The sequence below is a fragment of the Emydura macquarii genome, unplaced genomic scaffold (genome assembly GCF_026122565.2).
Source record: "Emydura macquarii macquarii isolate MOO-44397 ecotype Brisbane River unplaced genomic scaffold, CSIRO-AGI_Emac_v2 contig_924, whole genome shotgun sequence".
NCBI lineage: Eukaryota > Metazoa > Chordata > Testudines > Chelidae > Emydura > Emydura macquarii.
The window spans coordinates 12125-37186 of record NW_027131061.1 but is presented as its reverse complement, the minus strand read 5'-3'; the positions used below and the strand labels follow the sequence as shown (position 1 = coordinate 37186).

The 25062-nt window shown below is 40.7% G+C and overlaps 1 protein-coding gene across 1 annotated transcript in view; it reads right to left on the bottom strand.

The window, feature by feature from the left end:
* Positions 1-24339, bottom strand: part of LOC137149956 (collagen alpha-1(XIX) chain-like) — a 38478-nt gene extending 14139 nt beyond the window's left edge. The window contains exons 1-7 of the mRNA XM_067543604.1: positions 24299-24339; positions 20292-20336; positions 20136-20198; positions 18408-18443; positions 18213-18257; positions 6809-6970; positions 5592-5658 (exon numbers count right to left, since the gene is read on the bottom strand). Coding sequence (XP_067399705.1) covers positions 5592-5658; positions 6809-6970; positions 18213-18257; positions 18408-18443; positions 20136-20198; positions 20292-20306 — 388 coding nt within the window. The 5' untranslated portion in view covers positions 20307-20336; positions 24299-24339. The remainder of the gene's footprint in view (positions 1-5591; positions 5659-6808; positions 6971-18212; positions 18258-18407; positions 18444-20135; positions 20199-20291; positions 20337-24298) is intronic.
* Positions 24340-25062: the final 723 nt, after the last annotated feature.

Sequence of the window (25062 nt, the reverse complement as noted above, 5' to 3'; positions counted from 1 at the left end):
ACATAGAAGCCATAAAAGACAATGGTGGGTAGAGGTATATGGTGAGGAAAGACATCAGGAAATTCATACACAAGAGGGTAGGGTAGTTATTCCAATGGCAAGTAAATAGTTTATGTGTTTTACCAAATAATCAATGTTAATGACAATCATAGTTTGAAAAATATTTGTAGAAGCTATTCATCACACACATACAAATTGCAAACACACTTGGATGTTTCCTGTTGGTAATGTCTCTCCTGTGTTTTAAAGATATCTTTTTTTTAATCAAACAGCTCTTAATTGTGCTTTATAGGAAGGTAACACAAATATTTATGATGGAAGTGTATTACTGTCTACACTGTCCATTTATCAAAGCAGACTTACTATATATAGTGACACAGCTAATGGGGGATGACCACGCTCCATGTCAGCCTTTACGTGAATGTATGGTGCCTTTTCAAACATATTGTGCAATTAATAAAGGAGGTGTATGACATGAATCTTCACATGAGGCTGGAAAGTGACACTGCCCCACACTCACCTGGCAGTGGCAGCTCCCATCCCACAGGGCCAGGCTCAGTCCCTGGTATTGCGATATGACACATGGGTAGTGCTGCATTCCTTTGTAACATGTTGTAATGCTGCTCACTCAAATTTGGTCTGGCTACCCTTCCATCACAATGCAGGCGGCCAAACCTGGATGGCATTGCAAACCCATTTGTTAGGTCACAACAACCTGAGTGGGGAAATGGGCCCAGCCCCATTGGGCAGGGGTCGCCACCAATGGGTGAGTGTGAGGCAGACTTACTCTTCAGCCCCCCCACCCTCCTGAGCCTTCCTTCACTGGGGTTAGGGTTATGGTGCTGGGGCAGAGGGTGCAGCAGGCGTGATAACGTGTGTGAAACATACGGGTGTGATAACATGTGAAATTATAAAGCCAATAGATATAATTGAAGGTGGCACCACAAATGACCCATTGTCCTCCCTGGCTGCAAAACTCAGCTCCACCCCTACCTATCTATTAGCTGTCAGAGCTGTGACAAATTTGGAAAACTCTAGACGACTTTGGAACATCAACCCATTCATAGGCTGCATGAGTAATTCAATAAGACAATTCTACTGTCACCTGGCAAAAGTGTTCAAATTATCAGATGCTTGTCCACTCTATGGGAAGCTCAGACAAACAGATTAGCTCTGAAACTGAATAGCATTTCTCCCTTGCTTTTCAAGGCAACTTGTTTTTTCCCTAAGCATTAATAAAAATGAAAGATTTATATTAATATTTCTCACTATGGTTCTTCCATCATTTAAGGCACTACATTGTGGGTACTTCTGTACTATAGGCAGTGATTTTCAAACGTATTTGATTGTGCCCCCTTCTTTGCATTTGTAGTCGTTTACACCTCATCTCTTGCCATACAAGTACATATACCAATACAAAAAATTAACATACAACACTCACTACATATTAAAAACAGTAAGGCTGTGGTTCAAAAAGAGCCATTCAAACACAGCCCGAGTCGTGGAGCCCCGCTGTCAGTCCTAGGTGGTAGGGCTGAGAGCCCAAGCCCCAGCCACAGCCTTTTTTTCCTAAAACTTCTCATGCTCCCCCAGAATACATTCTGCACCCCCCAGTTTGAGAACCTCTCCTATAACTGACAGTGTGATTTTAGCACAGGAAGACATACCTGTCCTGGCTTTAATCTAGCCAGCGTGATTAACAATAGTAGCATAGACATGGCAGCACGGACAAGCAACCTGGGTCTTCTCTGGGTCCTCCAGGGGTTTATATTCCGGTTGCTAGTCTGTGTTGCCACATCTAAACTATTATTGGTACACGTGCTGACTAAATTAAACTAGCATGTTTATACCAATCCATGCTACAGTCACACCTGGCATAGACATGGCCTGTGTCACAGCAGAGTGACAAGAAGTGCTCCCTTTCTCACAAACAGAGGAACCTCATAGTTCAGGAGAGGAGGACTGAGTTTGGGCATCCGATTCAGATATCTTATGTCATTATACATTATGCTGCTACTAGACTGCTTAGCTACTCTCTAAGCAATTTATAAAGGCCATCGTCCAAAATTAAAGGATTCTGTGGTTTTCATATCCCAATTCTTTCGGATAATTAGCAGGTGGAATTATTGGATTATATATTGATAACATAATCCCAAATATCTCTAAAGGTAGTAAAATTAACACAGGAGCAAACATATAATACTAGAATAATAATGTAGAAAGGGCCCGTTGACATTTCAAACAAAAATACTATACTCTGGTTTTATTACTAAAACCATGAGAAAGAATTGCTTATGTTACACTACTGAATTTGGGGATGTTTTATTAATTTATTGTTATACTTATGTTCTGAATTCTTCTAGCCATATACTATACTGGAGATTACCTAAACTGGGGTGCTGTAGGCCTTCAAGTCCTAATTCTCCACTATGTCTGGGCTGCATCTGGGATGCAGTGGACAGTGGAGGCCACAGAGAGCTGGCTCCTTGATCCCCATCTGCCTGGACCCAGTGAAGATTAGAGCAGAAGGAGGCTTAATTTAATTCTGCTGCTGATATAAATTTTGTAACTTGAGTTCCATGCTAGTGCGGGATCAGACACTGTGGAGTCTGGCATTACCTTGCCCCTACCTTCCTATTACTTATGCCAGTGGAGGGGTGGGGAACCTAATGTAGGAGGTGACTATTCTGCCTCCACCAGTTTTGCACTAGTGGAGATTCTCTGTACACAAGGTGTTCGCTCAGGGGAATATCAGGTCAAAGCACTGGAGAATCTTGCCTCAGTGTTTACCTGAGACCTTACAATTGTTTATCTGACATTACTGTATCATAACCAGTGCAACTGGAGGCCCTGGAGGACCTTTTATTGAGAGGGCATCAGGAAAACAGAGAACGTGAGGAGTTGGGCTGAAAGCAAGTCAGCCACATGGACAAAGCACCATTCAAGGTTTAATAAAATTCCACTTGTTTAACTTAATGTGTATTCAGCTTCATTCTTTGCTAATGAAACAATTATACAATATTAATATGAAAAAATGTCATTAAAGGTAAGATTATATGAGTTGAAAATTAATACAAAATACATTCCAAAGGGAATAAATAACTAAAATATAATTATAATTCTGTTTACTAAGGAATGCAAATGTTTAATATGTTACATTAAAGAAAGGTTTTCTCTTTATCCTGCTTTTACTGTCTTTATAGAAAAGCAAACTGTAAACAGAAAAGCTGTGTTTAAAAAAAGTGACCAAAATCTTCAAATGTTGGTGTTTTTAGTTAAACATTTAAATCCAGACTGAGGCATCTAAATGAATAAAAGATTTGAAGTTAGAATCTAGCTAACCACCCAGAATTTTACATACTTACCCAACTTACCCAAACCCTTTAGTATACAAAACATGGATGGATATATATTGGGAGAATATGCTTTCTGTGTCTCCTTACCAACCTATATGCCTCCCACCAAAACCTTTAGAAAGAGAGACAGAGAGATGCTGACCTCTCTGGGATGGGCAATGCTGTCTGAGGGAGGAAAATAGGAAGCCAGGAATGTCCCTGGCTGTTCCAGAGCCTGCAATACTGCCATGGAAAAATCTAAATGTGGCTTTGGCCATACTAATTGCCTTCAGAGCTATGCCAGTACTGCCCAAAACAGATGTAAGCATCTAACTGCCTGAGTTCCTCTCTACCTGCTTTGGGCTAGGTAAGAAATGATAAAGCCATTCATGCTATTTTGCTTCCTGTCCTGACTAGAACTAGAAGGGCAGATGTGCATAAACATGAAAAATAGAATTTATTTTAAAAAGTGAACCTCAACCCAGCTGCAGTTAGGCCTCTGTTTGCATTTCGGGTTAATCTTTGGGGTGATTATATATTTTTATTTTGTGCAAATCAGTTCACCCATCTCTAACGGTGAACAAACAAGCAGGACAATGATTCAATGATTGTTAAGAAAAAGGGCTACAATAAATACAGAATGACTGGAGTCATGCCTTAATGCAGGGGTTGCCACAGTTTTTTCCCTGAGGCCCACCTGTGCAGCTGCAATAGGCACCGTGGCCCACTATTAACATTAACATCAGGGAGAGGGGCACTGCAGGACATGCGCAGCCCCTTGCTTCAGCAAGGACCAGGGCCAGCGAGAGGGCCAAGGGGCCAGACAGGTGCTACAGCCAGCCCCCATGGACACCCTCCACCTTAGCAGCCTGAGTGCCTTGATCTGTCACCTTGCCCCAGTCACCTACTCTGCCCAGGAATGAGGGAAAGGCTCAGGAGCCGCCAATGCCGGGCAAAGGCAGATGCTCAGGCTGAGCCTGGCTGTAACCCTGACAGTTCCGATCCCCAATCCCGGGGGGGTCGCGAGGCTGATACTCTGGGGGGCTGACAGCTAGGAACTGCGGGGTGCAGCAGCTTGGAGCGGGAAAGGCTGTGAACCCTCCAGCCTCTTCCAGCCTTCCAGGCCGGCCCCTTCTACTCACCCTCTGCCTGGCTGCTCCACTTCATCCTCTGCCTCCCACCGAGGGCATTAGGCTCCTTCAGCCCTGGGCAGGAGCCATTGCCAGTCACCACTCTGCCAACGCATAGAGTTTTGGAGGCAACACCTCCCATGCTCTCCCCCAACTCCACCCATGGCACCTCCACCTTAGGGATGCGGCCCACAGCTTGGGAACCCCTGCTTAATGAACTTGATGAACCAATCAAAGCACGTAACTGAAAGTCCTCCAATGAGATGTCAAGGATGTTATATAACCCTAACACAATTGAAGTTTTGTAAGAAAAATCAGGAAAAAAGTACAAGCAATGGGAAATTGAGAAAACAGAAGCATGTAAGAATCGGGAAAGAAAAAACACAGTTTACCTATCAGAGCATGACAGAATAAGAATAAAAAAGTAAATACCATATATCTTCATTTAAAAGCCACTCATGATTACTAACAAGCTTCATTTAATAGCCATACCTTTACCATTCAAGACACAGGAGAAAATAATTAAATTTAATTTTAAAATGCGACCTTGTTTTTGAAGCTGCTTTTGATTTAAAGCTAACGGCAGTTAATGTAATTTAAGAGATGCTATGGCTTCCTTACCAATGTATATGAACTGTTTTCTTTTAAATCAAAACACAATTCATATGGATGTTCAGAATTAGTTGGAAATAAAATTGCAGAGTCCTAAAAGCTGTCCAGTTAATGCAAGAAGACAATGGGAATTTTACATCTGCGGGATCAGGCCCTTCACATTCCAACTATTATTAATTATTTTTCAAATTTTAATTTCTACTGGTTTTTTTTTAAACTTTTGCTATTACTATTACCATTTTACACAAATTTTGTTTTTTAATATTAAGTTGTATTACATGAGTAAATGTTCCAGTTAACAGATTTTTGAACATGCATTAACACTTATTTGTTTGAATATGATTGTATTAGATAAACTTTCACTTTATTACACCTATGTATAACAAGTTAGTCAATCAAGCACAATAGAAGTTCTTGCACAATTGATTAGAAAAGATACAGACAGATTATATAGAAGTAAACATCTAGAACAGAACATAAGATTTACATTTAATTGGACATTTCATCTTCTTACCTTCAAAAACCCTAAGAACCTCTTGTCTGATGTATTTTTTCATTTCTTCAAATGAAACTGTGTCAGCCTGATGGAGAAACAAAGGGACACACATCAGCAATTTACAAACCAGGAAAGAGAATATGCTGAAAGCAACATGTCTGATGATGCTGAATAGATAAATTTAATCAAGGGATAATGTAGTTGCATTGAATATACAAAGCAAAGCACATAAAGCTTTCACTGTAGATTAAACACTGAAGAAAAGTCAAAGTGTTTAACTAGCTGCAAAGGCTGTTTATTGTAGATACACAATTACATTTTTATATTATTATATTAACAATTACTAATTTTATGCAATTTAAGCAGCAATGTTTTCAGACGAGATCATTAAAATAAGCATGTTTTGTGTTATATATTGTTTAGAACAAATTTGTCACTATCACATCTGTGAAAGACTTTCTAAAGATCTCCAATAGTTTTGTTTTATCCCTCTCATCGTTTGTATAGTGCTTGTCTATTTCGATAGTAAACTCTTAAGGCAGGGGGTATTGTCTCTTGTTCTGTGTTTGTATAGTTCTTGGCACAACGAGGCCCTAATCTTGATTGGGGACTAGCTACTTTAATACAAAAAATAAATAACTATAACAAAATAATATTGTCAATGCTGGAATGATGAATAAGTCAAATGAGATAATATCCATTCTCTGAATGACGGGTTCCAAGTTAATATATATTCAAAGCACAAAGGTGTGTGTGTGGAAAAAACAGATGGTGTGTGAATTGAGAAATGTAGTTAGGAAGTATTTAGTGTCATTTTTAAGTACTAATTTCTGGGGGTTTTGGGATGTGTTTCTACCTTACATACTTTAGTTTATATTTTAGGTATTCAGTTTATGCAGCTTCACTTATAAAACTAATCATATTGAGTAACCAGCAATTCAATTTCTCAAAAGCAAAAATGAATTAATTGAACTTCAGCTATTTTCAGTGTAGCAGATGCTAACACAGTTCAGGTATAATAAACTAACAAAAAAGGAAGTCTAAAAATGATGTCTTGTTTGCTTGCACTGCTTTTTTTCTCCTTTGATAACTCCGCACTTACACAGCTCAAAGTAACTTCAGTATTTGTGATGCTGTTGTACTGGATATGTATGAACTCGTTTCTACACCCCAGCACACGGCATTTATTTCTCTAGGCTCCACCAGCAACCAGCCAGGGCTCTTTATTTTCTTACCGGCAGACCTGGAGGACCTGGGGTACCCTGATGGCCTGGTGATCCTGGGTAGCCTCTGTCTCCTGGTGGTCCAACAGGTCCTATAATCCCCCTTTCTCCTGGGGGGCCAGGTTTTCCTCTTTCGCCTTGTGGACCTCTGTCCCCTGGAATACCTTGATCTCCCTATTCAAAATAAGAAGCATAGAGAAGATTGTTACATATTAATCACACCATTTCTGGTAAAGGCAGGCCAGATGGCTACAAAAGGGTATACCAGGGCCAGTATGTGAACCCTAGACTGCTAAAGGCCCTTTTCCCTGCAGGCAGAGGAGAGATTACTGCAGGTCAATTAGAGGCACCTGGACCCAATTAAGGGCTACTCCAGGTCTACTTAAACCCTGCCTCCCCTAAAGGGGGGGAGGGGAGAAAGAAGCTGCCAGAAGGTTTGAGGTGGCAGCAGGAGGAGAGACTCCCCCAGACTAGGAGATAGTGCTTCTCTGCAGCCAGAGAAGCAGAGATGGAAAAACCCCGGCCCCAGCCTGCAGGAAGGACCGATGTGCCTCTGATCGTCCAGGGCTTTACCACCATCTCTACAGGCCCATGAAGGAGCCGCAGAAAGGTACTGCCCTGGGTTATATACAGGGACTGGGACTACCCCCCTGCTCCTGGTGGCGTTGACACCCCAAAGGCCTGAAATAAGGCCTGCACCAAATGCTTGGTGAGACAGGGGCCAAGGGGAAAAGACAGAAGACTTGTCCAGGTTGGGGCAGAGTTACCTTAAGCCCCACTGCAAAAGGAGACTGTTGCCATTCAGCAAGAACAAGGGGGAGTTGCTGTACCACACATTATAATCTTTATAGCTTGTGAAAACTCAATCAAGAATGCCGAGAAGAAACTTCTTTCCTGAATAATGAGTCCTATAGCACTTTAAAGACTAACACATTTAATTTCTGTAGGCATAAGCTTTCGTGGGCTGTAACCCACTTCATCAGATCTCTCCTGAATGACACTGAATGCCTGTTTGGAGAGGGAATCATGTTTGGAAAATAATGCAGAAGCTGACACTTTATTTGAAAAGCAAAGGAGACAACATTCTCTTTTCACCTCTTGTAACGACAAAGAACAAGTTCATGTATAAGAATGAAATAAAAGATATTTAGAAGGATTACACCTGGCATTAGTGGGTTTCAAAACATGGACTTTCTGTAAAATAGATGAAAAAAACTAAAGCTCTTGGATTGTTATACCTAATTAGCAGTCTAACAGTTTTCTTTCTTTCTCTCTGTCAGTCAATCACACTTAGATGGTCCCCATTCCCCTAATATCTGAGTGCCTCACAATCTTTAATTAATCCTCACAACACCCTTTGAGGTAGAGGGACTATTATCCACATATGTGGATCTAAGGCCCGCAGAGACTAACTGACTTGCCCAATGTCACACAGGATCAGGGACTGGAAGAGACTCAATAGTTAATGGCCTAACTATTAAAGGCCTAGAACAACGGAAAGCTTAACCTTCCGCTCTCTAGTGAAGACTTACAGCAGACCCTAAGAGCAGCAGGTTGTAAAGGGTGTAACACATGGAACAGGGTAGAAGAGAGACAACATAGATGTAAACAGGCTAACAGATAGTGTGCTATAAAGAGAAACAAAATGGGAGAAAAATAGCTAACTGCTAGTAATTCAATTAAATGTTAAGTGGAGCTGAAAAAGAATTAGCAGTCAGTACAGCAGGTATCTACAAACTGTGCCCAAATGGGAGCTGCACTGGCAATTTGACTGGTGATCTCAATGGGACACACCTCTCTACCAAACAGAGTGCAGCAATATGATACACTGTAATACTCTGGACTGCATTTGTCCCATAGGCCATATTTTGGTCACCCATAGTGCACACAAAAAGAGAAAGGAAAGAAATACATGATAGCAACACAACTGCTACTGAATCAAGTGATAATAAAATCAATGGAGGTATTTGTGTCATTTTCATAATATGGTAATAAGGAATATAAAGACTCAATATAGTAGACACACATTAGAGAACAGAAATACAATAGACACTTGAACAGGTTTGTTATTTGACCTTGATGGTAAAACTGTAAGAAATTACGTGCATGTATCTTTCTGGGCTTCGTGCGTCCCACAGTTTCAGTTCATCAAAATAATAGCAGATATAAGAAGTCATTTTAAATTATTTACTTCCTTGCAAACAAACCAAACCAAAGGTCAATGTTTCAGCTGGCAATGGCTTTAATCAGGGCTTGTGTGTTCCTGGCTGAGATGTCACTTGATTTGTTTTGTTTGTAAGGAATTAAATCTTTAAAAATGACTTAATATATTTGTTATTACTCTGCTGAACTTAAGCTGTGGAATAGAATGCAGCATGTCATGCATTTGAACTGTTAATGAACAACTGATGGTCCTGAAGGGTCACTGATTCTCCTTGCTGCCTCACCTAAATTAATGTTAAGTTATGCCATTGTAAGTGTCTAGTATAAAGAATTTATTAAAACTTTATCAGATTAAATCCTGAATGTACATTAACCAGAGCTAAGTAAACAACTGTATTAGTTGGATTAATAGGCTGCAAGTTTTGAAGCATTATTCACTGTTTAAATAGTAAAACTGTAACTGTATATTTTAGGAGTAAGCATACCTACTTAAAGACTGCATAATAAAAAGGACACATGGAAAGGAAAGGATAAACACTAGGAAGTTAGACACCTCTTCCTATCAGTCATTTGGCCTCCAAATCTCTGATTTCCAGTGAGTTACAGTTTATTAATCACTATAATTAGAGCTTCACTATAAAGACCCTTGTGACATTTTACTGAATTGATTGAAATCATAATGAATTTCTGACTGGGGTTTAAATTGTCTTTGATAAGTGTGTAGACCCAGTGAACTGCAGAAAGGCTATATAACTGCAAAAAATCCCCAAACCCTGTAACCTTACCACCCAGTATATCAGTAAAAACAAGAGAGTCCTATAGCACTTTAAAAACTAACCAATTTAATTTCTGCAGGCATACGCTTTCATGGGCTGTAACCTACTTTGTCAGATGTAAGGAATAGAAATCAAATAGCAGGTATATATACACATATCCAAGACTAAGGAACAACAATGGGGAAGTAGTTGAGGCCTATTCATAACCATTGATTAGAAGGTGAGAATGTGTGAACAGTGACAATTACTTCTGGTAATGAGATAACCATTCCAAGTCCCTATTTAGACCTAGTTTGATTGTGTCAAGTTTGCTGATCAGTTCAAGCTCAGCAGTTTCTCTTTGAAGTCTGTTTTTGAAGTTTTTTTGTAAAAGTATGGCAACTTTCAAGTCATTTACAGAGTGTCCTGGGAGATTGAAGTGCTCTCCTACTGGTTTATGGATGTTTCTATTTTTTATGTCTGATTTGTGTCCATTTATTCTTTTGCGTAGTGACAGTCCGGTTTGGCTAATGTAAATGGCAGAGGGGCATTACTGGCACATATTACATTAGTAGATGTGCAGGTAAATGAGCTCTTTATGGTGTGGTTGATGTGGTTAGAACGTGTGATGCTGTCACTAGAGTCGATGGGTGGGCAGAGCTGGCAACGGGGTTTGTTGCAGGGATATGTTCCTGGGTTAATGTTCTTCTTGTATAGTGTACTGTTGCTGGTGAATATTTGCTTCAGGTTGGGGGGCTGTCTGTAAGAAAGGATAGGTCTGCCTCCCACAGCTTGAGCGAGTGAGGGATCATCTGCTAGGATAGGTTGTAGATACTTAATGATGTGCTGGAGAGATTTTAGTTGGGGGCTGTAGGTGATGGCCAGTGGTGTTCTGTTGTTTTCTTTGTTCGGTCTGTCCTGTAGTAGGTGACTTCTGGGTACCCGTCTGGCTCCGTCAATTTGTTTCTTCACCTCTCCAGGTGGGTATTGTAGTTTTAAGAATGTCTATAGAGATCCTGTAGGTGTTTCTCTGTCTGAGGGACTGGAGCAAATCCGGTTGTATCTTAAGGTTTGGCTGTAGACAATGGATCATGTAATGTGTCCAGGGTGGAAGCTGGAGGCATGAAGATATGTACTGCAGTCAGTTGGTTTTCGGTATAGGGTGGTATTAATGTGACCATCCTTTATTTGTATTGTAGTGTCCAGGAAGTGGATTTCTTGTGTGGACTGGTCCAGGCTGAGGTTGATGGTGGGGTGGAAATTATTGAAATCACGGTGGAATTCTTCGAGGGATTCTTTTCCGTGGGTCCAGATGATGAAAATGTCATCAATGTAATAGAGGTAAAGGAGAGGTGCTTGGGAACGAGTGTTAAGGAAGCGTTGTTCTAGGTCAGCCATAAAAATGTTGGCATACTGTGGGGCCATGCGGGTGCCCATAGCTGTGCCACTGACTTGAAGGGATAGATTGGCTCCAAATCTGAAGTAGTTGTGGGTCAGGACAAAGTCAGCTACCAAGTGTGACATATCATCATCAGGGAAAATGTTCCTGATGGCTTGTAGTCCATCTTTGTGTGGAATGTTGGTGTAGAGAGCTTCTACATCCATAGTGGCTAGGATGGTGTTTTCTGGGAGATCACCGATGGATTGTAGTTTTCTCAGGAAATCAGTGGTATCACAAAGATAGCTAGGAGTGCTGGTGGCATAGGGCCTGAGGAGAGAGTCCTTAAAGCCAGACAGTCCTGTTGTGAGAGTGCCAATGCCTGAGATGATAGGGCGTCCAGGATTCCCAGGTTTGTGGATCTTGGGTAGCAGATAGAATAATCTGGTCAGGGCTCAGGGGGTGTATGTCTGTGTAGATTTGTTTCTGTGTTTCTTTAGGGAGTTTCTTAAGTAGATGTAGTTTCTTTTGGTATTCCTCAGTGGGATCGGACTGTAGTGGCTTGTAGAATGTGGTGTTGAATTGTCTGGTAGCCTCCTGTTTGTAATCAGATCTATTCATGATGACAACAGCACCTCCTTTGTCTGCCTCTTTGATTATGATGTCAGAGTTGTTATTGAGGCTGTGGATGGCATTGCGTTCTGCATGGCTGAAGTTATGGGGCAAGCGGTGTTGCTTGTCGACAATCTCAGCTTGTGCACACCAGCAGAAACACTCTATGTAAAAGTCTAGTCTGTTGTTTCGACTGTCAGGAGGAGTCCACGCAGAATTCTTCTTCTTGTAGCGTTAGTAAGAAGGTATCTGTGGGTTAGTGTGTTGTTCAGTGGTGTGGTGGAAATATTCCTTGAGTCGGAGACAGCGAAAGTAGAATTCCAGGTCACCACAGAATCGTATCATGTGCGTGGAGGTGGTAGAGCAGAAAGAGCGTCCCCGAGATAAGACGGATTCTTCTGCTGGGTTAAGTGTATAGCTGGACAGATTTACAATATTGTTGGATGAGTCAAGGGTATCAGTGTAACCTGTCCCAAAAAGCTAACAATAGAATGCACATTTAGGGCAGTCATAGTGACACTATAATATTCTCTTATAGCTATGTATTCAGAGAATACATTAACATTATGTTTTTTTAAAGAGCTACTCTGCCAGTATTACTGAAGCACTAATCTGAAGCCATTTAGGTTCTCATGTAAAAGTTTACTGGGCATGCCTATTATATTTTTCGGTGAAAAAATATAATATGTCAGAAGAAGGCTTTGCTGCACATGCATGGCTATTTAGGCTAATTCACCTTTGTAAGGTGTGCAGGGATTCAACAGCACGAACACTGGGGGGGTCCTGGTCCATGACTAGTTGCCTAGATGCTACAGTAATTAAAATGATAACTAATAAACACAATGGGGGTTCTTGTGAAATCCCTGCCTCAGTCATAGTTGAACTTGTAAAGAGGGAAGGACTAGGAAAGGGATGCTGCCTGCTTTGAAGGGTGTGGATGAAGAAACCCAGCGCTGATGCAGTTTACAAGCTCTATAGAAGGTGGAGATTAGAAGTGCCTTTTCCAGATACAAAGCTTCTGAGATTTGTAGGAGAAGCCTTCTCTCTTGGGGTCTTCCTAAAGCATTCAGGAAAGGACTGGAGCATCTTGAAAAATCCATAGTAGGGGAAGGATCCTGATGTTGTCCCCAGATACAGAGCTCTTATAGTTTTGAGAAAATGGGCTCCTTCCTGACTCTAATGGGAGTTCTGCTTGAGTAAGGACTGAAGGATCAGGACCCACATACTAGTTTTTCCTTGGCAAACTGAATTCCAGGGAAGCATTCTAAAATGAGACCAAAGAGAAAATCCTGCTCTGGAGTGAGTATAGTAATGAAAGATTGAAGACGAATAACCATCAGTATGATTTATCTTTTTTTGATTGAACTCTGGTCTAGAAAAAACTTCAGCAGGCCCAATTCTGCCTTGCACTACGTTATGAATTCATATAATCATAGACTATTAGGATTGAAAGGGACCTCAGGAGGTCATCTAGTCTAACTCCCTGCTCAAAGTAGAACCAACCCAATTAAATTATCCCAGCCTTGGCTTTGTCAAGCCAGGTCCTGAAAAACCCCTAAGGATGTAGATTCCGCCACCTCCTAGGTAACCTTTTCCTTCACCATCCTCCTAGTGAAAAAGTTGTACCTGATCTCTAACCCACACCTCCCCCATTGCAACTTGAGACCATTCCTCCTTGTTCTGTCATCTGCCACCACTGAGAACAGCCTAGCTCTATCCTCCCTGAAACTCCCTTTCAAGTAGTTGAAGGCTGCTATCAAGTTCCCTCTCACTCTTCTCTCCTTCAGGCTAAACAAGCCTAGTTCCCTCAACCTCTCCTCATAAGTCATGTGCTTCAGCCCCCCCAATCATTTTTGTTGCCGTCTGGTGGACTCTCTCCAATTTGTTCACATCCTTGCTGTAATGAGGGGCCCAAAACAGGACACAATACTCCAAATGTGGCCTCACCAGTGCCAAATAGAGGGGAATAACACTTCCCTCGATCTGCTGACAATACCCCTACTAATGCAGCCCAATATGCCGTTAGCTTTCTTGGCAATAAGGGCAGTCTGTTGAATCATATCCAGCTTCTTGTTCACGGTAACCCCTAGGTCCTTTTCTGCCGAACTGCTGCCTAGCCAGTCAATCCCTAGCCTGTAGCACTGCATGGGATTCTTCCATCCTAAGTGCAGGACTCTGCACTTGTCCTTGTTAAAACTCATCAGATTTCAATTTTGTCTAGGTCACTCTGTATTCTCTCCCTACCCTCCAGTATATCTACCACTCCCCCCAGTTTAGTGTCATCTGCAAACTTGCTGAGAGTGCAATACACTCCATCCTCCAGATCATTAATTAAGACGTTGAACAAAACTGGCCCCAGGATCAACCCCTGGGGTATTCCGCCTGTTACTGGCTGCCAACTAGACATTGAGCTGTTGATCACTACCTGTTGAGCCCGATGATCTAAACAACTTTCTATCCATCTTATAGTCCATTTATCCAACCCATACTTCTTTAACTTGCTGGCAACAATACTGTGGGAAATTGTATCAAAAGCTTTGCTAAGGCCAAGATATATCACATCCACTGTTTTCCCCAGATCGACAGAGTCAGTCATCTCATAAAAGGCATTCAGGTTGGTCAGGCATGACTTGACCTTGCTGAAGCCATGCTGACTGTTCCTGATCATCTTTCTCTCTTCCAAGGGCCTCAAAATGGATTACTTGAGGACTTGCTCCATGATTTTTCCAGGGACTGAGGTGAGGCTTACTGGTCTCAGTAAGATCCTCCTCCTTCCCTTTTTTGAAGATGGGCACTATATTTGCCTTTTTCAATCATCTAGGACCTCCCCCAATCGCCACGAGTTTTCAAAGATAATAGGCAATGGCTCTGCAATTACATCAGCCAACTCCCTCAGCACCCTCGGATGCATTGGACCTGGACTCTCGGATTCAGACCCATGGACCTGTGCATGTCCAGCTTTTCTAAATAGTCCTGAACCTGAATTCAAACTAGACTATGAATAAAATAGCAACCTGAAACAGATTAGATTGACAAGAATCCTGATTTAGGAGTTTCAGTAGCAAATATATATATACTTACTATTTTACTGGTTTAGAATTTAGTAATTTAGGCGTGGATAGGGGTTTCACCAAAATTTTTAAAAATGATTATTTCTCTTTGACAAAGGTGCTATTGTAGGGCACAATTGATCGGATACAAGCTCTTCTAGGAGTCCACAATATTTTAATAGTATCGTAACTTATTTTTAAAATACTATATTGGTCATATTTTAACTTAATAAAAAGAAGTGATTCTGAAGTTCTACCAATATCATCAAATCCAAATATAACTTTAGTCCTGAAATAGCTTCTTTTTAAAAAAAATTCATTCTTTTTTCAGAGGATGCCAATATGGCTCTAGTTTGGGCACATGAGGCAAATCAAATGACAGAGGCAAATGAAGTGACTTAGCCATTAGGATTTGAATGTGTGACAGATGCACCCCAAATGGCATCCAATGCCATCTCAAGTTATATGTTTGTCTATGGCATTTACAAAGTCCTATGATTGCATTGTCTAGTTGCCTAAGGTGTATGTAAGGTTATTCTCAGCCTACATACACCCACCTTGGACCCATTCCTTCTCCAGTTGGACTCTACCAAGATTTAGATATGAAATCCTCAACACTATAAAAATTTTGCTCCTTTTCATTTTGCCCTTCAAGGAGTGATGCTTTCCTTATTTTATAATCATTATAGCTACTCTCAACTTGAAGAAGGTACATTGGGGCTAGGAATGAGAGAACTCAGGGGAGGCAATATAATCACTGCTGCAAGGATGGACTGGCTTGCGCTACTTTCTGTAATCACTGCTCTCTCTCTTACAGGAGCAGGGTTTTAATATCTACTTTTAAGTACATTTCTCCTCTTCAATTGGCACTACGGATCTCTTATCTGCAATGCAGACTTCTATTGTAATTGTTCCCCATGCAAATCTCCAGTTGACATCAATGGGACTAGTGTTTGCAGAAGAACTGCAGAATTTGAAAAAGTGATTCTAAGAGAGGAGGACAATTTCATCCTCTTTCTTTAAACGCAGTCGTACAGTGCGTGATTCACAGTCCTTTTACTAGACTGAGAGAGATTCCTTATACTTATTCCTTGACTTAAAATGTCAAGTACCACTGAAACCATTATCATTGCTGAAAAGTGAATGAACATTTCAAGTGTGGTTATTCCACACAGTGCACACAGAGGTAGGTTGTGCTCCAGGAAGAGTGGCAGAGGCAGGCGTAATTGCTCCTGGGGCTCCATTGAGGGCAAAGGTATACAATCTCTTCCATCCACTAGGATGGAACTGATTCCTTCCCCTGGTGTCAGAGTCCAACTCTGATGCAGAGAGGAGCGTGGGCCATGACCCAGTCCCTCCTATCCCTTTTTAGCATCTTACTCCTTACTAGTAGAGTGTAGGGAGCACAGGAACTGCTACTCTGCAGAATGGTGAAAAGAAGCTGCTGCTTGTGGGCTCCTCTGACCCAGTGCAGCCATGCTGCTCAGAATCCAGCCAAGTATACATGGCTACTGCTAGATTCGGTTGACACTTTCAAAGAGTCAGCAAAGTTGCAGTTGAGCCCAATGTATGTTTCAGTGTCCAGTCTTTGTGTGGCTGGCCTTTTCCTTTATCTCAGAGGACACTAGTTGCAGGAACAGTAAGTAAAATTAAAGAACACCGTAAAGGTCGTGGCATAGCAATGAGGAATGTAACAGGATAAACGTTTAAACGGTGAGCAGCAGTCTCACTGTTTAGCGAATACTCAAACCTTTAAACAAGGAGGGAATGGCTCGTCCCTGAGAGCTTGAGCACCCCGGCTGTGGCAGCTGCTCCTGTTGCGGGCTGGGGTGGCACCGAGCTGGCTGCAAGCCACCCAGCTGCAGCGTCTACTCAGCGAGCTTGTGCCGGGGTGGGACTGCTGGGCTGGCTCGTCCCTGAGAGCTTGAGCCCTCAAGCTGCCAGCAGCTGCTCGTGTTGCGGGGGTGTGTGTGTGCATGCGTGCGTGCGCGCGCATGCTGTCTTGCCCGGAGAGCTCGAGTGCCCAGCTGTAGTGGCTCAGAGATTGTGTGCTGCGGGGAGGAGCCGCTGGTCTTAGTAACTGAGTTACTCATTCATTAACTGAGCAACTCAGTCATTAACACAGAATCATAAATTACCATAAATCATCAACTCATTAACTCTTTAACTCCGCCTGTCAAAAACTCATTAACACATCAAAACAGACTGTTTATGCATTTTTAACCATTCTCAACCATTTTATTTTAACTTTTAAACAATTAAAACTATTTATAAAGCTGGAATGTAATGCAAGAATTTTTTATGCACCTTTAACCATCTTTAACCATTTTGCTTTTAACTTTTAAACAATAAAAACTATTTATAAAGCTGGACGGCAATGTGTGTCATTATTTAAGCTTACAAAGGTAGCAGGTCATTGCAGTAAATCAGCAAACACTTAACAGGCTGACCTGCACACATTTTGGTCTCCCCTCCAAGAGTCAAACCCACATGATTCTGCCCAGTTTCCCTTCCCCCCAGCTGAATGTCACAGTGGAAGGAGCTCACAGCATTTAAATGGATTGCTCATTAACCAAATTTTTACATCCCTACTAGCAATATAACCTTGTATATAGTGGAATGTTCAATAAGAAGTTGACTCATAAGTATCATCTGTGTCCTTTATTTTTAAAGGCAGGAACAGAAAATTGCAAAACATTAATCTACACAGGTGGCAATTATTGTAACAGTGGTAAAAACTTCATTCTTTCTCCACACTATAATCTTGAGTTCCTCCTCATAGATTATTCTACCTAGGAACTGGATTTTCTGATTCTTCAACTAAAATGTAGTGTTGCTATATTGGAATGGTGGGGCTTTACCAGTGGGGAATTGATACCTCAGCAGTGGAAAACTGCTGATGGCGGCAGAGCCAGAGCTAGCATTTTTACGTGAGCCTTAAAAATAAATTTTTGTCACCTCCCCCAAATATAACTAATTCCTAGGCACTATAATTACACCGCTATGGACAGGGATGCCTAAGTGAGATTATTTCTTGACTCCCTCACTTATATTTAATGGAATCATTTTATATAAAACATGTTTGTGTGCTGGGGTCCTGAGGATTGGAGGTGGGGGGGCGGGGGATATTTATTGCTCCCTCAGCCTCCTACTGCCGCAGTGGAGCTTAGCTGTTTGTTACTTTCCACTCTAGTGATTTATTTACATTGTCAAGGCCTCTTTGCTAGGAAAAATGCTACAAACCTTTTTTCCCCCACAAATGCTGAATTTCTCTTTTACAATTCTTTTTCCACAACTCAGCGGGGGTCCCTGGCCCTCTGCTTCTCAAGACCTAAAAGCCAACACTCGTTTTTGTCTTTAAGATTTAAAAATATATGAGACCAGACATCTGGATGTTCTTCAAAAAGCAAAGTCAAATAACGGTATATACTAAAAAGGATTATTACACCAAGACTTACACGTTCTCCTTTGGGACCTCTGTCACCAGCTCTTCCCATCAGACCCTGAAAATTTTTTTGAAAGTGTAAATACCTTGCTTAATGACTTTTTAAACATTAATCTATTAACACAGCTGAAAGTCATTTTCTAGGACTAACAGTTATATTATCTGTGAAAAATGAAATATATTAACATTCCAAATTACATTTTCCTACCTGTGGACCTGGTAATCCATCTTTTCCATTTATTCCCTATAAAGATAAAACTATGTTTTAACAATTTACTATAACTGCAGGTACATAAATATGTTAAAAATGAAGAAACAGACAAGGGGAAACGTTGTAATCTGTGATGACATTAATAAATATTTTGAAAGATAAATAAGCCAGCAGTTTTTGTTGTCAAAACTTTGGTGATGGCTGAAGATAAGTGTAAAGATCTGGAAGATGTGAGACAAAAAACTTTGAGGTTTAATTGCACGGCTGCAGCATGCTAGATTGGAGTTGAGGAGAAGGTAGGCAAAATAACATCTTGGTCAGCTGGTTATTCCATGACCATCCAATTCTGAAAGGCAACTGAATATGAAATTCTGCAAGTCAGAGTAGGTTCTATGGATATGAAACTGAATGAACATATTCCCAATGCTACATATTCACTAAAATATGTCACAGATTTCTCTTATTATAGCTATTGGCCTTAAACTGCTGCAACATTTCAGGGAATGGATGGAAAGGGAAGTTGAGGATAAAGCTATAAACCAACCTAAGTGCCTATCATTCTAAATAACCTAGAAATATTTGAAGTGCATTGGGATAAATAAAGACGGTCCCTCTCCATACAGTACAGAGGGCCCCAGATGCAGTGGAATCAGCATCAATACAAGAGGTGCAGGCTCATTGAGCACCTCTTTAAACCCTACAAATTCTGCTAAAAAGCAACAAACTTCTACTCACAATATTTAAATTGCAGTCTAGTAGGTGGAAGTAATTGCTGCTCAAAGGTGGTTAATTATTGTGGATAGTAACACTTCTTTATGGTGTCCAGAGGACAGAGCTAGCAGCATAGGTTCCTGGTCCTGCCTGAGACCCTTGGATAGAGTAGAATAGAAATATTCTACCAGAATAGAAATAAACTATTATTATTACTAATTAAATTAATTTGAGTCTTTAGGGTCAGATTATTAAAGGTGCTCAACACACACCGGTTCCCATTCAGTATTATGGCAATTACTAGTAGACACCTTTTAAAAATTTGACCTCTTCATTTAGGTGATTAAATGGGAGGTGCTGGATTCTTTTGAAAATCTGCCCCTTAAGCATATAATGAACTGCAGCAGTATCTCAAACATTCACAACTACCCCTCAGAGAGCAGAATCCTTCAGCTATCATATTGCCCTGGCAGGATACAGAGGAGTTATGACAGTTATGAATCAAACACTTCTTTACTAATCTGAAGTTAGGAATTTGGGTGAGCCACCTATTATAGACTGTACTGAATTCTTGGATTAACATCCCTACTCTGAAAAAACTGTACGGGAGCCCTTTCAGCATCAGGATTCAAAGGGACCTCATGGTACCTTCAATAACATAATTACCCATGACAATCCCAGTCCTGATTCAGTATGAACTCAGACTTGCATGATCAATACCTGGTCCTACAGCACTAGATGTTCTTTTGAGGTTACCTATCCAAATATTAGCAGGATAAAATCCATGTATTTTGTGATCTCTGACAAGACTGAATGGAACACATGAAAGGTATGTCTACACTTCGAGCTGGGGGTGTGATTACAACCTCAAGGAGACATACTTGTGCTGGCTCTCACTGGGTTACTGAAAGTTGAGCGTCATCACAGCAGCACGAGTGGTGAAAGGGCTGTAAAGCGCTAGCCACAATTAGTGTATGCTTATTAGAGACATTAGGTATGTGGTTAATTACTTACTGGTATTCCAGATTGCCCTTCTGGCCCAGGAAAGCCGATGTCTCCTACGGGGCCTCTTTCACCCTTACATGAGAAAAACACACAAATATATACAATATTCCATTTTAATATACAGGACAGGCAACATAATAAGTCAGAGTTTAAATATTCACTCACTGGTTCCCCTGGCATTCCCGGTGGCCCTGGAGATCCAGTCTTTCCCTGTGGAGGGAGACCAAAGAGGAACATTTAAAATCTAAATTAATAGACCTAAAATATCAATTTCCTTTAAATGAAACAGAAAATAGTATTCTTACTTGGTTGAAATGTTCATTTAATTAACAGTTTACTAAATGCTTTCAGAGACCTTTCAGAAGTATTTTGTAAGAAATGCTTTAAAAACATTGTTTATTTTTGTTCTATATTTATCCAATTGCTTGTCCAAAAGAAAATATTGCTTTGTTTAACCAAGTGAAAATCACTCTCCAAGTCATCTTCTTTTCATCCCAGAGCATCTATACAGACACAGGAGTAGTACAGCATCACAATTCCTTCCTGTCCATGACTTGCTGCTCCATTAAGCCCAGCCTGATCATGTCCCTGCACACGACATCCCGCTATCCAGTTGGTGGTCAGCCTCTAGATCTCACTGATGTTAGTTGTGTTTGCATTATTTTTCTTTGGCATCCGATCATCTTCTGCAGTGTCCCCACCCCCATAATCTTTTCAATAGTGGGCTAATCTCATACACTGATTTCACATCCCACTCTCCTTCTAACTTTGAATTTAAATCATTCTACTTTACACCTACCATCTTTCAAAGAACTCTCATCTGTACTGCCTCCAGCCTTCTTATCAGCAAGTTAAGGAAGTATGGGTTGGATGAATGGACTATAAAATGGATAGAGAACTGGCTAGAGCATAGGGCTCAACGAGTAGTGATCAATGGCTCCATGTCTAGCTGGCAGCCAGTCACAAGCGGAGTGCCCCAGGGGTCGGTCCTGGTGCCGGTTTTGTTCAACATCTTCATTCAATGATCTGGAGGATGGGGTAGATTGCACCCTCAGCAAGTTTGCAGATGACACTAAGCTGGGGGGAGTGGTAGATACCCTGGAAGATACAGAAGGACCTAAACAAACTGGAGGATTGGGCCAAAAGAAATCGGATGAGGTTCAACAAGGATAAGTGCAGAGTTCTGCACTTAGGATGGAAGAATCCCATGCACAGCTACAGACTAGGGACCGACGAGCTAGGCAGCAGCTCTGCAGAAAAGGACCTGGGGGTAACAGTGGATAAGAAGCTGGATATGAGTCAGCAGTGTGCCCTGGTTGTCAAGAAGGCTAATAGCATATTGGGCTGCATTAGGAGGAGCATTGCCAGCAGATCACGGGAAGTGATCATTCCGCTCTATTCGGCATTGGTGAGGCCGCATTTGGAGTATTGTGTCCAGTTTTGGGCCCCCCACTACAACAAGGATATAGCCAAGTTAGAGAGAGTCCAGCGGAGGGCAACAAAAATGATTAGGAAGCTGGAGCACAAGACTTATGAGGAGAGGCTGAAGGAACTAGGCTTGTTCAGTCTACAGAAGAAGAATGAGGGGGGATTTGATAGCAGCCTTTAACTACCTGAAAGGGAGTTCCAGGGAGGATGGAGCTAGGCTGTTCTCAGTGGTGGCAGATGACAGAACAAGGAGCAACGGTCTCAAGATGCGGGGGGAGGTCTAGGTTGGACATTAGGAAAATGTTTTTCATTAGGGGGGTGATGAAGCACGGGAATGGGTTACCTAGGGAGGTGGTGGAATCTCCATCTTTAGAGGTTTTTAAGCTGAGGCTTGACAAAGCCCTGGCTGGGATGATATAGCTGAGGTTAGTCCTGCTTTGAGCAGGGGGTTGGACTAGATGACCTCCTGAGGTCCCTTCCAACTCTATGATTCTATGTCTGTTTCACTTAAGGCAGCTGCTTCCAAGCCATAGAGTAATACTGTCAGTATACTAGTCTGATAAATTTTCATTTTGGTCCCAAATGTAATGTTTTTTTCAGTACATAATTTCTGCAATTTATGTGCAGCACTTGTGGCTAAAGCACATTTCCTTTTCAACTCGTCCTTGATGGAACCATTGGCATTTATCAAGCTTCTGAGGTACACATCAGGGTCTACAACTTCCTGGCTGCATTTTAACACTTTATCTATTGTCTCTTTTTCAAAGTGAAACTACTTCCTCTTCTTGGCTTTTATTGTAAATCCAAGTTGACTACACCAATTTTCCAATGTAGTAAAGAGTATCATAAATTCAAATGTGTCTGCCAGTGGTAGGCCATCATCTGCATAAGCTAAGGAGCCTAACTTTAGATTGTCATACCTTCCAACTCATCTAAGATTCAATTCTATCTTGTCACTCATCAGTGCCTAACACACGTGAATCATGATTAGACCTGTACTAATGCCATACCTACAGCAAAGAGTCCTGATACCCCGGTTTAGGTGAAACAATTAATACCACATATGGTCTTCCTTTCTCCCCCACCACTTTACCACGTAATGAAGGGGCATGTTGAAAAAGGTTTTTCAGAAGTTTAAAAGAATGACATGAACAGCCAATATACTCAGAAGAAGCAAACAAACAAATAAAACCACAAATGTTTTCTCTTCTGATATATTTGATAAACACAAGTCAGCAATGGACTCTTTTATTCTATCTGTATTTTTGGAAGCAAAACCAATGGAGCTATGGTGATTTACACTAGTTGAGGATCTGACCCCATGACTGCTGTAGATGCTTTGGATATGTAAGGAATGATGGATTAGCTCTGTGCAAGTGGGGGCTCTGGAGTTTTTTGCAGCTTCTTAGCACAATCTTCTCTACAACTCTTACTCAGAACACAGCTTAAATATAAAGAGATATTTAATATCCCCAACTGGAAAAAAATGGCTTCCCCAGATTCTAGGGAATGAATTTCAGCCAAACTGGACCGATCTTCCCTAAGATAGATATCTGGAAAAACTCCCAATGTTCTTCCCAGACTACTAAGCTATAATGATGCTGTCATAAGCCTTTCAATTTATTAATGAAAATTGTTTAGTATAAAATATTAAAGCAAATACTTTATTTAACAGACTTTCATAGAATTACAAGTAATGGAATGCTTTATATCAGAGATGAAACAAATTAATATCCAGCTAGAATTGAGAACAAACACTTTACACTGAAACATGACTTGGGACATAACCACTGAGAAATCCACAAGGAATGAACAGTTACGAATAATCTAATTTGCTACTGCACTATTGATTCATAATGTCCAACATTTGCTGTAGAATCAGCAATATGCCTTGAAACTCTAATGCTATCTCTGATACTCAGACAAATGACTTCTCTTTCTTTTTCTCTTTCTTTTGGATGTACACTTTTTACTTATTGTAGAGGACCTTGACCAAATTGAACTGCTTAACCCTGATGTTCTTCTCTTACTGGAACAGTGGTTAATGTAAATTGAATGCAGAGATATTGGCTACCTTTTTTAATTCATGACACACATTCATAATTAAAAAGCAATTTCTGAACTGTTTGGGAGACACCAAAATAATTTTTGCATAAAATGACTGCTATGATCATATTGCCTGCTGAAAAACTGAGGATCTCTTTTTTAAGTAAACTGAAATTCTAATCTAAAGAAAAGCTGCATTTATTTCATGTAGGAACAGAAATGAACAATTACAATTTCAGGTTACCTTTATAGTTGCATTTATCTTTACCTACAACAAAATTTCTGGCTGGCCCCTGTGAACTCAAATGCTTTTCAGAGACATCTCCTAATGACAACATATTAGGAATATGTTGAGAGGCGTTTTCATCTCCAAGAATAAATAAAATGGCTTCTTAATTTGCCTTTAATAAACTGAGGAGCTTCAGACCAATCTCATACGCTGTTTTGACTGAGTATACATAAGCAGCCTTGAATTTAGGTCTGCATCTCATTCTCTTCTATCATTTTATTAAAAAGGCAATCCGACATTATTAAGATCAGAATCTTTCTCGGTCAAGGATATTGTGTTCATAGATGTCTATAAAATTTCTAGCAAACTGTTGGCACTCCACAAATAATAATTAGAAGCATCTTTTATGCTTTGGCATTTTTTCAACTTTTCCCAATAATTAAGCTGTTACTTTCATGAGCATACTCACTGGTAATCCCGGTGCTCCTGCTGAACCAGCTGGTCCCTGATCTCCCTAAGGAAAAGATATCATTGCATTGTAATATTTCCAGCAAATGTGGACACAGTCTTCAAACAGCATTAGTTAATGAAGACATCATTAGAATAGGAGAAGCAGCATTGTTTAGTGAATTCAGCATGGTGAAGAGAGTCTGGAATTCGTGAATTCTTATATTTAATTCTGCCATTGACTCATTCAATACCAAAAAATGTACTAAATACATTTGTACTAAGTACAAAATAATGTAACCATGTGTATATTTGCCCTTATGTTCAAACAATGGGATATTCAGGTGAAAGTTAGTTTAAAAAATAATTAAAAATGAACCAGGGTCAAGTATTGGACCAACATGTAAATCTCCAAATAACCCTCATTTATACTCATGCAGTGACCAGAATTAACATGGCATAATTCAGTATTGTACCAAAATCTTTTCCTTCCATGTCACCCTAAAATAGTTGGCACTAATAGCAACATTGTAGTTATATGCAGGGTCTTGCTATTACACAGGGAATGAGTTTAATAGTATTAGGAGTTCTGAGTTCTATTTCTGCCTTTACCACAGGTTTTTTTTCTCTGATTCACAGAGCCTCAGTTTCAACATATATAAAATAGGGTTGATGATGGTAATAAGTAACAACTACATTACAAGGTACCATGAGAACAAATTGTCTGTAAAGAGTTTTGAGACCCTCAGATCAAAGATGCAAGTGTAACACACTACAGTACAGATT